The sequence below is a fragment of the Anneissia japonica genome, unplaced genomic scaffold (assembly GCF_011630105.1).
Source record: "Anneissia japonica isolate Jap-2015-1 unplaced genomic scaffold, ASM1163010v1 scaffold315_len769609_cov171, whole genome shotgun sequence".
NCBI lineage: Eukaryota > Metazoa > Echinodermata > Crinoidea > Comatulida > Comatulidae > Anneissia > Anneissia japonica.
The window spans coordinates 245,810-261,858 of NW_022758691.1; the positions used below are offsets into that span (position 1 = coordinate 245,810).

General features: G+C 35.4%; 2 protein-coding genes across 3 annotated transcripts in view; one reads left to right on the forward strand and one right to left on the reverse strand.

Annotated features, from left to right (window-relative positions):
• Positions 1-1,311: 1,311 nt before the first annotated feature.
• LOC117125334 (polyribonucleotide 5'-hydroxyl-kinase Clp1-like) lies at positions 1,312-11,414 on the forward strand. Of its 2 annotated transcripts, none has more exons than XM_033271803.1 (13): positions 1,312-1,371; positions 3,406-3,449; positions 4,159-4,236; positions 5,255-5,368; positions 6,093-6,218; positions 6,749-6,862; positions 7,521-7,719; positions 8,319-8,408; positions 9,595-9,695; positions 10,072-10,210; positions 10,300-10,380; positions 10,834-10,927; positions 11,107-11,414. In XM_033271803.1, the coding sequence occupies exons 2-13, from the start codon at positions 3,414-3,416 to the stop codon at positions 11,216-11,218; spliced, it is 1,284 nt and encodes a 427-aa protein (XP_033127694.1). In that variant the 5' UTR covers positions 1,312-1,371; positions 3,406-3,413; the 3' UTR covers positions 11,219-11,414. The 2 variants fall into 2 exon arrangements, with proteins under 2 accessions (XP_033127694.1, XP_033127695.1); XM_033271804.1 differs by having other exon boundaries at positions 1,361-1,381.
• A 39-nt stretch (positions 11,415-11,453) lies between these two features.
• Positions 11,454-16,049, reverse strand: part of LOC117125333 (low-density lipoprotein receptor-related protein 2-like) — a gene marked incomplete in the record, with an annotated part of 7,387 nt that continues 2,791 nt past the window's right edge. Inside the window, 6 exon segments of the mRNA XM_033271802.1 lie at positions 11,454-11,945; positions 12,635-12,889; positions 13,164-13,322; positions 13,798-13,894; positions 14,182-14,709; positions 14,939-15,187. Coding sequence (XP_033127693.1) covers positions 11,569-11,945; positions 12,635-12,889; positions 13,164-13,322; positions 13,798-13,894; positions 14,182-14,709; positions 14,939-15,187 — 1,665 coding nt within the window.

The window sequence follows — 16,049 nt, forward strand, 5'->3', positions numbered from 1 at the left end:
TCGCCGAGTTTACTACTCCTGATCCAGCATGACTAAACAGAGGGAGGTAAACCGCTGCCCCTAAGCCATAAATGCGATAAACCTAGTACCACACCAAGTACCAGTTAGTCAACTCTAATCCTACTAGAAAAAATTCTTCGTATATATACATTGCATGTTAATATTACGCATGGTCATGGTGTAAAAAAAAAAATGGGCCGTGGGCCAAGAGAGTTTATTTTTTGTCTAAAAATGTATAATTAAATTTATAATCGATTTATGATTGTTACCATCTTTATAACTTACACACTTTTTTTTAAATAGACAAAAATGTTGGAAAAATTCATTATGCAAATTAGAAAAAAATAGACCAATCATGTTACGGGATTGAATGTATTGTACTCGTTGATGACGTCGCGAATTGCGAAATAACAACAAACAACAACCTTTCATGATCCCCGCCCTGGGAACCAGTCAATTCGAGCGGATGCCACTTCGAGCGAAGGCCAATTCGAGCGAATTTGAGTGGATTTTTTCGAGCGGATGCTAGTTCGAGCGGAAGAAGATCCACTTGTGCGAACAACAACCTGTGCGAGTTATATACGAATTATCTTATTATTTCTATATTTGAGCTAACAATTTGCTCAAGCTTTGCCTGAGAGGCAGGGTAAAGCCCCAGTCGGTTCCGGGGAAGCCGCCTATAGCCTTATGTATAGCAAGTCGTATTTAATGGATATTTAGGTTAACAAATAATAAAGTTCAATTTGTTCTGAATGAATATGGTAAGTGAATGCTATTGGGAATAGGAATTTCTTTTTAGCCTGTCATCTCTATCTTAGAGTAAATAAATAAATAAACAAACAAAACATACCGTCATTCATAAAAATAACGATATATTTTAAATTATACTAACTTAGTCAATGTTATCCTTTCCACATATTTAAAAAAACAGTGGGTTTTGAACTTTAGAAGAAAATTGGCAAAAAGTGGCAAAACCGCCCCTGTCTCACACTACTACACTATTCATATGTGCACCTTCTGACACACCTACATAAAAATAATTTAAATTCCTATGGTGATTAACAAGTACACAGTTTTAACTTGTTAGAGGCCATCTTGGTAGTCGGATTTGCAAAGACTGTAATTCAAACATGGAGTAATCATCAAAAATTACCAAAAAAACACCTTTCAGAACCTTAGTAATCAGAGCATTTTTTGCATAAAACAAATACAAGAATAGGGCGACGATAAATTCGCCTTGTTATAGTTCGCACTAAATACATCCGCTCGAACTGGCATCCGCTCGAACTGACATCCGCTCGAATTGACATCCGCTCGAATTGACTGGCATTCCAGTTTTTCGACGTTCCGCCGTCAACCGGCAATAAGGAGGTACAGTACTATAAGTTCAACTTATGTTCTCATTTAAGTAGTACTTGAAACTTGACATCATTAATTCCCACAGTAAATGATTAACCACAAATTCGAAAAAAAATGTTATGGTACCTATCTTCTACCTAGGCCAAACCCTAGCGTAGGGCCTGGCCCAAGCCCTTCTTCAGTATTATTAGCCTAGGCTAGGTCCTAGGCCTAGGCCTAGCCCTAGGCCTAGGTTAGGCCAGTAAAAACTAGTTAAGGCCTAGCCTAGGCTAGATCCCTAGAGGCCTACGCTAGGCCCCTGTTTGGCCTAGCTAAGTAATTATTATAGAAATGGAAGTGGATTTATGTACGTCGCCGTATAACAAATTAGTAAACGATATTTACGTTTATAATAACGCATACGCAGGCATACTTTAATTAACTTGCATTTTTAACACTCAACATTAATAGCGTGGCCTCCAAAGCAGTGGTGATGCCTCCCAAGCCGTGGTGATTCCCCCAAGTTTACCACGGCACTAATTAATTTATATAATTTTGTTTTTTATTTTTTATTAAACGTAATTAAATTTTCTACAACAGCACAGTATGTAGTTTAATCACTGAATAAATTATTAAATCATTGTGTTAACTTTTTAAATAAAAGTGATATTATGAGCTGGAAATGTTATGTTCATTTTACTCAATCATTTGTTGAATGAACACACTTGACCTAAATACAGGGCCTAGGGCTACGCGAGGTTTCCTTGCTAAAACTCAATTTCCACGAAATCAAGACGATATTCTATATTCTTCTAGGCCTACCTGTATTGTTATACGATAGTCAATCTTCACAAATTAAATAACATCTTAATGTTTTCATTGAAACACATTTACCCATGTAGTTGTCACTAACAAAAACAACATCGTTATAGTCTTTAGTCGGGTCGAGCATCGAGCCCCGATCAATCGCGAAGAACATACATATAGCCCTCAAACACTGCTCATCAGACGTCCTTTCTACTATTATATTTTACAACAAAAACCGGAGAAAAGACAGTCCATTATTCAGTTGGTTGGTTGGTTTCCGGACAAACCGGCAATAGACCAAAACGTCAATAAGTCAAAACGGCAATGACCAAAACAGCAAAAAACCAAAACGGCAACACTTTTTGACCAGAACAACAATAGACCAGAACGGCAATAAGTCAAAACGGCAAGACCGAAATGATGCTAAACAATTTATGTCATAAATGTAAAAATGCGAAAAAATAAACTAATTATAAACATGAAAGTGTACTACAATTAAATACGGTAAAAATGAGGCCAAATAGCAGCAGCCGCAATAATATCATTCACAATAATAATAGTAATAATAATAATAATAATAATAATAATAATAATAATAATAATAATTTAATAATAATAATAATAAAAATAGTCATACAAATTCAATATTAAAAAGATGGGGGGGGGAGGAAACAATATAGAAGCAGTAAAACATTCAAACATATAAAACTTTCAAATGCAGACAAAATGAGCCTAAACAATTTATGTCATAAAAGAAAAATGCGAAATAATAATAAACATTAAATGTGGGAAAAAGGAAAAAGTGCTCATGGCAATATTCAATTTGCCTATCGGTGACAAATTCAAAAAGATACAGAAAATTATAACTGCTACTAGTCTTGTTGGCATTGATTTGCTCCTTTGCCATTTTGGTCTCTCCCATTTTGGTACTTGTCATTGCCGTTTTGGTCTGTTGCCATTTTGGTACTTGTCATTGCCTTTTTGGTTCATTGCCGTTTTGGTTATTGCCGTTTTGGTCATTGCCATTTTGGTTTATTGCCATTTTGCTACCGGTTGGTTATATCAGGGAGTTATGTTATGTTCTTCTTTTCTTGTTGTTTTTGGTCTTCCTTAATTGTGGTCACTGTTTGGGAGAAATTGCTGTAATACTAGCCAAGGGCTCAGCAGACAGAGAACTTTCTAGACTTGGCTAAGATTAAGAAGGGAGGCCCCATTATCTAAAAACATTAAATAAGACATTATTATATTTTTTTTCATCAGAATACCAAATGGAAGGTACTTCTCAGTTACCACCTGAAGAAAAGGTAAGTTGTGCAATGGATTGTATGTACAGTACCATGCTAAAATACAGATGAAAATATGAAAGTACTACTGTATAAGATTTGCATCTGCCATCCACTGAAATCCTTTCTAAAAATGTTAATAAATATTTCCAAAAAAATGTAATTAAAAAAAAAAATTACCATATGAGTTTGATTGCTCTTGTATGTAAAAAAAAATGCATGCTGTGAAAAGTACAGTAATGACAAAGCTAAGTATTTAAGAACGTGTTTAAATTATAATTTTTATGATGTAAACCATAAAAACTTTCCTTGTAGATCCAAGTTCCTTTGAGATGCTTCATCTATTAAATCACATTTTAAATTAAAACAATTTTATCATATTACACACATACAGTATACAGTGTGACCATTAATTATTTACAAACAAGTCCTCGTAATCTCGAAAGCCCTGATGAGGGCAGTATACTAGAGGCAGTAGAGCTAAAAAAGATCTATTCAATCAGTCAGCTATTAATCAATCAGCCGAGTGTTTCCTCATGAGGGAAGTACAGCATGAGGGCAGTATAATAGATGCAGTGCTAAAACAGATCTATTAATCAATCAGCCAAGTGTTTCTAGAGCTCCTCATTGCAACTTTTAAGACAAGAAAAATGTTTTTTTTCTTGACCATCTTATACAATAGTTGATTGATATTGATTTTGTTTTTTCATTCCTTTTGCTTGATTAATAGGGTGTGAGGGAATTTCGTCTGGAAAAAGATAATGAACTTCGCTTTGAAGTGGAACATGATGCTGAAGTACAGATGGAGGTGTGTTCAGCTTTGTCCACAAACTATGTAACCAAGTTGTGTAATGTGCCCATATATGGTCATGATAATGTCATATTACACCCAAATATGAGCATATATGAATATTTTGTACATATATATTTTTAAATTTAAATTTTATTGATTAGCCTATTTTACTTGGAATATTTTATGCTCATTTAATTTATGTTCTCATTGGCATCGGAGAGCGACTAGACAGTGATTCAGTTCACTTTTTGGCAATCCTGTCCGGCCAACTGAGTGTTGTTTTTTGCTCTCAGTTATCTTGTGTTTGTCAATTTTAATGTTTTTTGGACGAAATAAATGAAATGAAATCGCATTTATGTGTCACATAAAATTGATAGAAAATAAAACTCAGATAGAAAATAAATCTTCAGGTGAATGTGAACACATTCACCTGAAGAAGTGCACTGTGTGCACGAAAGCTTGTGTACTGTCATAAATAATCTAGTCATAAAAGTACTGAATATCCTGAGTTTTATTTTCTATTATATATTAGACTAGTACGGCTTATCTATTTTTTATAAAATTGATAGTGCGGGCAGAGCTTACTTGGAAAATATTTTTGGTTTTAAGGAAACATGGAAAAGGGTTAAAGGTTAATCAAATTTTTTTTGGATCAGATAAATTATCTACAAAATGTATGATGACATATGTTATTCTTAATAATTATATGAACTGTAATATTTAATATATGCAATTAGCAGTTCTGATTTTAATTTCTGATGGAGTATAGTAGGCTTATATACAGGTAGGTGAAGTGTGGGATAAAATATTGTTCATGTGTTTCAGTGTTGCCTGTTTTTTTCCATCCCTAATTTTAATTGTTCTTGGATGTTTTACAAATTTTATCACATGATAAATTCACTTATAAAGAAATATAAGTAAATTTACAGTTATTCATTACATTTATTTATTTGACTTCAACCTACAAATACAACATACAAATATATAACATTACTTTACTTTGATGTTTTTTATTTTTCCTGTCTTGCTGCAGTTGAAGGAAGGCCTGGCTGAGGTGTTTGGTACAGAACTACTCCGAAACAATGTGTACAGGTTTACCGCTGGAGCCAAAGTAGCCGTGTTTACTTGGCATGGATGTTTAGTACATATATCCTTTGACAACATAGTATTTTTAGTTTAAATACTTTTATTTTTATGAACCTCAAAATCATGTATTTTGTATTTATGATTACAATGAACAAGAGCAACATGTGTATGGTTTTTTATGTCTACTGCCCCCAAGGGGGGCGTAGACACTATGTTATGATGTAGCAATTAAAGATGGCGGAAAACGGTAAATCCGGTTTAGGCATGATGGGTACTACTACCACGAGGTAGGGGGCACTCTAGTGAGAATTGAATAGCCTTCGGAACTCGAACAAAATTGCATACAAAACTGGAACACGCATTATAGAGATGCAGCACGCGTTCACCACGAACACTTTTTACCGCAATTTGAAGGGCGCCCTCTAGAACATGGTAGTACTCTTTGTGATCAACAACATAACGTGGTAACTCCCAAATTTACTCATTTTTAAAGTGTTTTTAGTGTAATATAGTAGTAGGCCTATACAGAATATTGTTACGAAAGAAAATTTTCATGAAAAATCCAGATACACTACTGTACAATAATACACACATCTGCATATTGAAAAACATAAGATAAAATTAAAAAAACAAAAACTCCTGTATAAGGCAGTAGACACACGCTCCCGCTGGGAGTCTATTTTATCATTGTATGAGAACAGTAACAATTATTGAATCCATGAAGCACTTAGTGTTGATTTTACAATGTTTATCTATCCTGCATGATCTCCTTAACTACAAACCACCTCAGGGGAAAGACAGAAGCAGCCTACGTATCTAAGGACACGCCAATGCTTATGTATCTTAACACCCATGCTGCACTTGAACAAATGAGGAACCAGGCAGAACTTGATGGAACAAGAGGTCCTAGAGTGAGTCAAACAGTTTGCTTACACTGTGGAAGTTTTTGCCACAGTTGCTGAAGCTTAGGCTTTTAATAATAAACAAATTGTCTATTGCATTGAGGAGATACTGTAGAGATAATGGCTAGTGTCTCAGAGTGCTTGGATCCCTTCTAGAGGCCCTAGATGGCCTCAGGCTCAAGATGGTAGTTCAAACAATGAATTTCAAATCTTCATGAATATTAATTAGCAAGAAACATTTTTTAAAATTCTAATTTTCAATTTAATGCTAATAACTCAAACACACAATGTATATCTTGAAATGTATGTCAATATTGTGCAAACTGTTCAAGTAAAACATGGACATAGGCTGGGGGGGGGATACTGTACTTTTGTTTTCTGCTTACTGAGTTTATAGCGGGCGTACTTCTACCGCGCTGCGCAGCGCTGCACTGGGTAATAAAAAGAATATACAACCGTTAGTTGGCGTCCTACACAGGCATGACGTTTTTACGAACGGGACTTTGCTCTCTTGTTCTATTTATACTCTTTGGTTGCAGGTCATGATTGTTGGGCCTCAAGATGTTGGCAAGAGTACTGTTTGCAAGCTGTTGCTTAACTACGCCATTAGAGTTGGTAGGCAGCCCACTTACGTAGAACTTGACGTTGGACAGGTGAGTAGTATTGTCATTGGATTGAGAGATTTTCAAACTATAAAAGCAAAAAATCAAAATATGATAGGCTGTTATGCAATCAGTCAATCAATCACCCCTTCTCTTATAGTGCAAATTTCCCTATAAAGAGGCACCAATATTAATTCACTTTATAGACAGAATATACTACATCGAATATTGTAAATTACATTAATAATAATAATAATAATAATGATGATAATAACTAAGAGCTCGCTTACCCTGTAATATGTGAACGTCATGATTAGTTTCAATAAAAAAAATAACAATATGACCAATAAAAGATAATAGTATGTTATCTCACTCAGTTATTTTCTTTGTGTAATGTCAGTGATGCAGTGATAAAATCATGTTTTATGATTTACAAAGCATGCTTCATGGACTTTACAACTGGCGTTAAGTTCAGGTACAGGTTTTTATAGCAGTTTCATATCATTTTTCATAACATAAAAATATTTAGAAACCACTAAAATGAGATGAAACAGCATTGGTCAGGGGCAGCTAAAGCAAGTTTTTTCTGCATTTAGAAACCGAAAACGGACTGTGCTTGACGAAAGTTGACTGTGTTAACCGATTGTGCTTGAAAAGTTTGAAAGTTGCCATTTTGGCATTCCATGTAAGACTGGATTTTGTTTTCCAGGGGACTATATCAGTGCCTGGCACGGTTGGTGCACTTCTTGTTGAACGGCCATCTGATGTTGAAGAGGGCTTCCCACTGGCGGCACCTTTAGTCTATCACTTTGGAGTAACAACACCGGGAGCTAACCTCAAACTATATAACCTCCTCACATCGCAAATTGCCGAGATGCTGAACATGCGATGCAAGGTCAATCCTATAGGTAAGATAGTCTTCTTCATGAATGTGGCTACATCAAGGTCAGTCAGAGATTAATAATGTCGTGTAGTGCTGTTTTTAAAGTTTGACTCTTGATTGTGAGGTGTAGAAGGTGAAGGATTTGGAATGACCTAAATTACATGCATGACTATGAATACTCCCCAAAAGCAGTGAGGTTGCACATTGTGTATGATTGATTCTATATCCAAAGACCAGGGTAGAAAGGCACCTTGAGCATTTCTGCAATAGATATTCGTGCAGGGATGTAGTTATGTTGGGCGGGGCCACCCAGCCTTGAAGTTTTCCACCCAGTCTAAAACTAATTTCATGGCCTCCTTCCCACCTTTATTAACCCCCTTGTTCATCCTTAAAAAAGTCCACTCTTACTGTTTAGTTTTCCAATGTTTTCACCCACCCACCCTTAGCTGTCTACTATCCACCTGTAGTTTTCTACAGCTACAAGTGTGCTATAGTAAATCATTTTGTGTCAAATTAGAGCAAAATATATGAATTTGAATTGAACTGAAAACTCTTTTTATGGTTCTAAATTTATTTCTTTGGCTTTTTATTATACATAATGAAAATGTTTGGTTAAACCTTTAGCTTCTGTAAGTGGATGTATAATCAACACGTGTGGATGGGTAAAAGGTGATGGGTATAAGTGCATTACACACGCAGCACAAGCCTTTGAAGGTATGTAGTCTAAAGTCAATCAAATCCATAAATTGAATTTTGTATTACCTTTAGGGGTCATTCGCAATTTTTTCAAGTGTACAGACAGTACAGCATGCTAGGGGGTAGATGAATTTGTACACTTTTTGAAAGTTCGTGGTGAGCTTTACAAAACATGCGTTCGCAATGGTATGACATATGGCAGTGAAACTCAGCCTATCAAAGTTGAGGATGCCCAAAGATTTTACAGAAATGAAATGTCAATGATCCGTTGGATGTGTGGCATGACCTTAAAGGAAAGAACGTCTAGTGAGAAGCAAAGAAGAATTAGTGGTATAACCCTAATTCTGGATGTGATATGGCAAAGGCATGGACGTTGGTTTGGTCAAGCAGAAAGGAGAGATGAAGACAACTGGCTGAGGAGGGTCCAACATCTTGTGGTTAATGGTAACAGTGGGCTCACATGGTTAGAGATGACCTTCCTGCAAAGGGATTGAATGAAGAGCTTGCACAGAATCGTGCAGAATGGAAAGCTGCCATTACAAGTACAGTCTAACCCATTCTTGCATGGAATAATAGATTATAAATCGATGATGATGGTGATGATGATCTGTTGATTACATATGCATAAAATTGTTGATTCAAAATAATATTTGACCAATTGTAACGCAACTATGAATATTACGCAACTTTTTATAAACCAAGTACAGTACTTTCGTTAACTTCACAAAAAAAATTGAGAATGGTTTTGCAAAATCAACATTTTTATGTACACTTTCAGAAGGGGAGGGAAGGGGGTAATGAAAAGAGTTAATAATTGTGAACGACCTCTTATAAATGTATTGTATTACTGCATTAGGGTAATCAAAGCAAATATACAGTATTGCATTACCTCTAATAGTGCACTGCATATAATTGATAGGAAGGTAATCAAATCAAAGCAAATTATTTTTCTATTAACAAATACTAATGCATTGTACATAGTACTGTTGGAAGTCAACCAAATTAAATGTGTATTTAATAATGTATTATGCTTAGCATATAGTAAGAAAAATTTATTAACCTACATTGTGGTTTAGTTTTGCAATCACATTTAAACTTCCCAAAAATTGTTAATTTTAAAGTCTAAACTACCTTTCCACTTCACTCTCTTTTTCAATAAGTTATGATCTTTTTTATTATTACTTAATACTATGTTTGTATTTAGTTGATGTAATTGTAGTTTTGGACCAGGAGAGATTGTACAATGAACTAGTAAGAGATATGCCATCATTTGTAAAAGTAGTCCTTCAACCTAAATCTGGAGGGGTAAGTCAAATATATACCTTTGCCAATGTATGACATAATGAAGAAATATGCATATATAAATATGTAGAGAATCCTAATGAATTAGAATAGAAGGCTTATAGATATACTGTCATTTATACAATACATACAGTACAGCATTTCTATAGCTATTTTAAGGTCAGGCTCCGGTGAAAATAATCTGTACCGCATTTTCTGAATTTGTATAGTGCCTGTTATAAAAATATTTTAAGTTTTAAGGAGGGTCTTGAACGCATCCGTATCAGGAGTGGCAAAAGAAAGAGAATGTTAGGCCAGGGAGTGACTTGAAGTTAAAACTTTTAGTAATCAATATCTACCAGGCTGTAAGTTTTTAGTAATCAATATTTTTATTTACCAGGCTGTAGACAGGTCGCAAACATTCCGAAGAACAACCAGAGATGATAAAGTTAGAGAATATTTTTATGGATTCCGAAATTGTTTCTATCCTCACTCATTCGATGTAGCATTCCATTCTGTTGAAATTTATAAAATAGGAGGTATAGTACATAATCATTATGACTCTTTTGAAAGTATTTTTTTCTGTAAATTTGCTGGCAACTTATAATAAAACTGTTTTGTTCTTTAGCTCCTGCTGTACCAAATTCTTGTCTTCCAATTGGGATGACCCCAGAAGATAACCAGACCAAACTTGTACCTGTTCAGCCAAGTATGTACATTTAAGAATTTTAAGTAATGAAATAACTGTAAAATCATAAGATTTGTGTAAGAATAAACAAGCCTATACACACCTGAAGCATGGATCTGTTTTCATGCGCAAATGGTACGACCGAGTGTGAACATTCAGGAAGGTTTAAATTTATTTGCCGCGGGGGCTTAAGATGGTTCAAGCCCGTCGGGCAATTGGGCCAAAAAAAATTGAAAAGTTAAAAAAATTGGTCTACACCAAGCCAAGCTTTCACAGTCGTAGAGTGCCATTTCCGGGCATACAAGCACAAGCTCCTTCCCCCAAAAAATGTGTCCTAGAGCCCCCACTTGGGGAAGTCCTTATAATATTTACTCTCATGTGTATAATCTGTATCCACATCATTTGACAGCTTGTTAAGTTCAATATTGAAAAAACAATGCACTATAAATTTATTTTGAGTATTTTTGTTTGCAGGTCAAAATTTAGTGCATCACATTCTTAGCTTAAGCTCAGCAAAGACACGGGAAGATGACCTGGTCACTGCCAATGTAGTGGGGTTTATTTGCATGTAAGTATTTTAGCTATTAACATTATAGGAATAAAATCATTGAAGTACATACAATTCTCTTCTGTATGTGTGTGCATGGAAACATTGAGAGTAGATCTTTTGTTTTAAAGAGCATTATGGTTAAACTTATCTTTTACCAGGCAAACTTAAAACAATTTGTTGATGTATTTTCTTTTTAGAACAAATGTTGACATGGAAAGGGGATCATTCACTGTTCTGTCACCTGCACCTAGACCTTTACCTCAGCGGTACTTGTTGCTTAGTGATGTCCGATTCATGGATATTAAATGAAGTATTAGATTAGTTTTTTTTTAAAGTGGGAAATTGAAGCAACAAGGGAGTAATTTTTCTACTGGCTAGCGATGGCCACACATTACATGAAAGTTCTGGTAAATGAAATGACTAGAATAACTCAATCTTTACTAGAACCACACAAGATTATACAGTTTTCTTATGTTTGTAAACCTAATTTAAGTGTATTTTAAGTGTATTTTAAGTAATAAAACAAAAAACTAAAAAACAATTATTACGGAGTTGTATGTGAAATTTATTTATGTGTCACAGTTCACAAAATGTCATATTGACTTGATTTTAAACATGATCATGTTAGCTTTTTTTAATTAATAATTATGGTTTATTCATTATTCTGTATGGTCTTTGGAACGTAATAATTTTCCCCAATGTATGATCCTTCTTTTGAATTCACCAATTCCATCTTTGTTTAACTGCTTCTTGTGCGGTCTGTACGAATGTGCATTTGTAGGTCGTCCAGCAATGACGTGGTTATTTGAAGCCGGTTTCTCGGTTTCTTGTTCATACGACGGGCGTCCATAACTTGGCCGTGAACCAGCATTGCTTGGGTAACCATTCACAGCATTCTCTGGTGGTGGTGGTGGTGGCGGCCTTGTTGTAGGTGGCGGGACGTAATGGACAGGTGCAGGTTCATAATAGTGCTCATGGTTTCTAAGGTCCGTTATTTCTGTTTGGAGAATTCCAAGCCCAACCAGTATGTCAGATACTGAAAAGTAATTGAATGAGTGTGAATATTAAGTTTTATTTGTGCATGCATTACCATGAATGAGTGGATAATACTTCATTGTCTCATTAACCAATTATATATATATATATATGAATTATACTTGCATTTCGATGCTAAACTTATTATTCTGGATATACAGTAAATTGGATCCATAGGTGAATTCAAGGGGGCAGGGAGGGTCAGCCAGCGAAGGCCCCTAAATTTAATTTCATATTTCCTCTACCGCAGCTCCAACCATGCTGGGGCTGATGTTGGTGGACCTTCTATGTGTTGAATTCCCGGATCCGTCATTGGGATCAGCCGTATTATTCAGAGAAGAGTAATTCATTAGTTGTTTTGGAATTAAGATGTAAATGGAGAGTATGTACATGTTCTTGACTCCTGAATTAAAACTTTTCGTAGTATTAATCAAACGTAACTAAGAAATCCAGGATTACTTGCATGTTCCACGAAGTTTACCCTCTCATTAATACTTTTTATAAACCAGTATGTTATATTTTATGTATAACTAACTTGTGAGAAGTAAAACGTATGCAAACCAGCGTAATTGGTAGTTGAGAACGTATTTAATTCTTTTCCATATATCTAATTGAAAGTATGGGGCTTTCTTTATCTTAGTTTTATTTTTTTTAAATTTTTATATACCTACGTATTTGTGACGTCATTACCTGTCTTATCCAACCAATCAAAACGGCTTTCAAATGAAGCAAATTGCCTCTTAACTTCCTCTAAATCCTCTTCCAATTCATTTGTGTTGATTTCTTCGATCTCCTTAGTTTTAACAGCAGGCTCTGCGCATACTTTACCGCAGGTGTTGCTACAGCATTTTTCCAGGTGTGGACAATCAGAATCTGATAGACACAAGTCGGAACACTGATGTGCACCGTAGGGGGCGCTTAATGCTGGACAGTCGCCTTCTTTAACTGAAATAAACCACTCGCACATATTATATCCGCAAAATATATCAAATATTTGGCTAATTGACTATCTATATTATTCTAACTGAACATGCCCTCAAGTAACATGTGTTTTCGTGAGAGTTAGAAATCTCCTTAGTAAAAACCGCATCTAGATTTGTCATCTTTTGTCCTCTAATGTGCTATAAATTGTTAAATAGATGAATTTGGAACTGAACGGGTTATCAATCACGAGCTAAATTGCTATGTGCCAGTGAGTGTTAATAATAACATTACATACTTATAAGTTTTGGTGGGAAAATAGGATGAACGCATTCTTTGCCACATCCGTTGAAGCAACACTTCTTGCTGTGTTGACAGTCGTTATCCGAATCGCATCCATAGATACAAAGTCCTATGGTCCCAGCAGGCACGTTCGGACATTCACCAACAATTGGTTCTGAAGCCGAATTAAATTAAAAAGTATATTAATATTTTCTAAAATTTGATTCTATCTACAGTACAACATCATACCAACAAAACATCTTTCACCGAGTTTTCAAAAATTACAATTCATAAATGCAAAGCTCCCCTCTTGCATATATATTATAATATATATATGTATATAATATTTTTCTTTTATTAATTTGCAGATCATTCAGACACTGTTTTCAGTCTGTCTTCCTATATTGTACGATAATAATCAAAATATTTGTATTGAATTTCATTGCTTAATAAGCTCAATTGCAATGACTATTTTTTTTCCTGTTATAAATGTTATTCATTCTAAATGTGAACTGTAAATATGCTATAACTCTTTAAACTTATTTTAATACATTTTTCCGGTTTTATACAATTAAATTTTTAACTTAATTTTGTAATTGTCATCATTGTTTACGAGACGCAATATAGATAAAGGAAGAGATAACGTTTACCTGGAGTACACACCTCCGCAGACTCATCACTACCATCTTGACAATCTCTATACGAATTACACAGATACCGGTTTGCTATACAATCGCCAGAAAGACACTGAAAATAGATTGAGACACCTTTTCAGTACGGTATTGGGAAAGTTATTTTATAATTGATGTGGTAATGTGCAATTGCTGTCTAAGTTGTCTTCTACAGCTTATCCAAGTCACTCGAACCATGGAGGTTTAACCAATCTTATCACATCTGCTGAAGACAGCCCGCTTACAATTATAACGACAGAAATATAGACATATTCAAACAGTTAGGCTATTTATAACGGTACTATTCGGTAGAGTTTTAATTTGTGCCGAATCCATTTTAATTAACAAAACAGACGTTCTTACTTTGAATTCATCTTCCTTGCATTCACAATCTCGTTCGTCGGCAGAATTAATACAGTCGTTGACGCCATCACACTGGGCAAACGACGGCAGACACGTACCGTCCGGACACAAGAAATTTTCTGGAGGGCCACACGTGAAAGGGCAGCCTTCTTCATCATCTCCATTTGGACATTGTGGAATACCATCACAAGCCTGACTAACAGGCAAGCACACACGATTCGGTACATTACAATTGAATTCCAACTCCGCGCATTCACAGAACGCTTCGTCGTCGGAGCAGTGCGTGGTTCCGTCGCAGACGAGCGACAGGGCGATGCAGGTACCGTCGCTACACTCGAACTGTTCCTTCGTACATCCACAGTTAGCCTCGTCGTCACCATTAGGGCAGTCCTTAAGAAGTCCATCGCAAAGAAAAGAGATTGGAATGCATTTGCCGTTTCCATTACATCGGTATTCGTTTGAGTCGCATGCCTCACAGTTGCCCTCGTCTTCGCCACCATACCCACAATCTTTCTTTCCGTCGCAAATCTGCAAAATAACGGTCAAATGCCGATCGAAATACATCTCATATCTATTTACCCCTCTCTATTTACATAAATCCAAATAGCATAGCAATGAATTTAGAGTAATGAATATGAATGATTAGCCCAATGTTCATTATTTTTATGTCGGTTGACCTGCTTCTTTCCAATGTCGTAAAGTCACCAATTTAAACACTACCAAATATACCAAATTATTTGAGTCTAATTTTACCAACCTTGTCGTGAGGAATACAAAGACCATTCTCGCACTTAAACTCGCCATTACCGCACGCGCACCACTGATGTTCGTCCTCCCCATCATAACAGTCTGCGTAACCATCGCACACCGCGTGCTCGGGAATACACACATTATCACTGCATTTGAACTGCTCAGTGGTACAGGTATTACAGCCGACCTCATCGTCAGAGTGGTAACAGTCAAAGCTGCCATCACACCTCCATTTCCCTTCGAGGCATGCGCCACCCTAGTAATTCAAATCAAACTTGTTACATAATGTACAACTTTCCAGTATTACTATATTTGAGGTATTTACTGCATATTCAAACCATAAACAAATATCATACAACAGCAGTCAAAAGATTTACTGAAAAATTCATATTTACAAGAAAATTACTGAAATAAATTCTTACATTGAATCAATGTCGATAAATTGTTAAAAAATAATTCATTACCAATATTATTCTATACAGATCAATTTGTCGTAGGTTTCAGAAAGTAGTGATCAATCTTGTTGAACAAATTCTTAAGGATAAACTGTGATTAAAGTTGACTGTAGAAAACTAATGCTACAAAATATTGCTTACTCACTTCATGCTATTACGAACAAAGCCTACTTTAACTCAGCGCGCCACCCAGTCTTCGTGCAAGAGCTATATTAGGTATAGTTTTGTAACTTTCTTAAAATGCTTCACATTAATTTGAAATACTTTATACTAAGTAGCAGAGGTCCTCGCACCATGGGCATTCAGAAACGTGTAGAAATACATCTAACTCAGATTGTTTCAGATTTATCAACTTACTGTAATATTAAAGAAGCTCTACTTTGGGAAAATCCATCCATTAAACCAAAGGAAATCTTAAGCTCTGTCCACTGTTGTCTGCCCGTATATAGTCACGATGTGTCTATATATGGTCATGATGTGATGTCATCATGATCATTATTTTATGCATGTCACATATTTTTGTCAAAATGTTATAGTGTGGAAAGGGCTTAATAATACATGTATTACATGTTATGCGGAAACGGAGACGAACCGATTGGTTCAGACATATATATATATATATATATATATATATATATACATATACATACATATATATACATA

Coding starts and splice junctions, on each gene's coding strand:
- LOC117125334 (XM_033271803.1), top strand. CDS start 3,414: ATGGAAGGTACTTCTCAGTTACCACCTGAAGAAAAG. Junction 6,863..7,520: donor TAGAACTTGACGTTGGACAG/GTGAGTAGTATT, acceptor TTTGTTTTCCAG/GGGACTATATCAGTGCCTGG. Junction 10,928..11,106: donor GTAGTGGGGTTTATTTGCAT/GTAAGTATTTTA, acceptor TTTTCTTTTTAG/AACAAATGTTGACATGGAAA.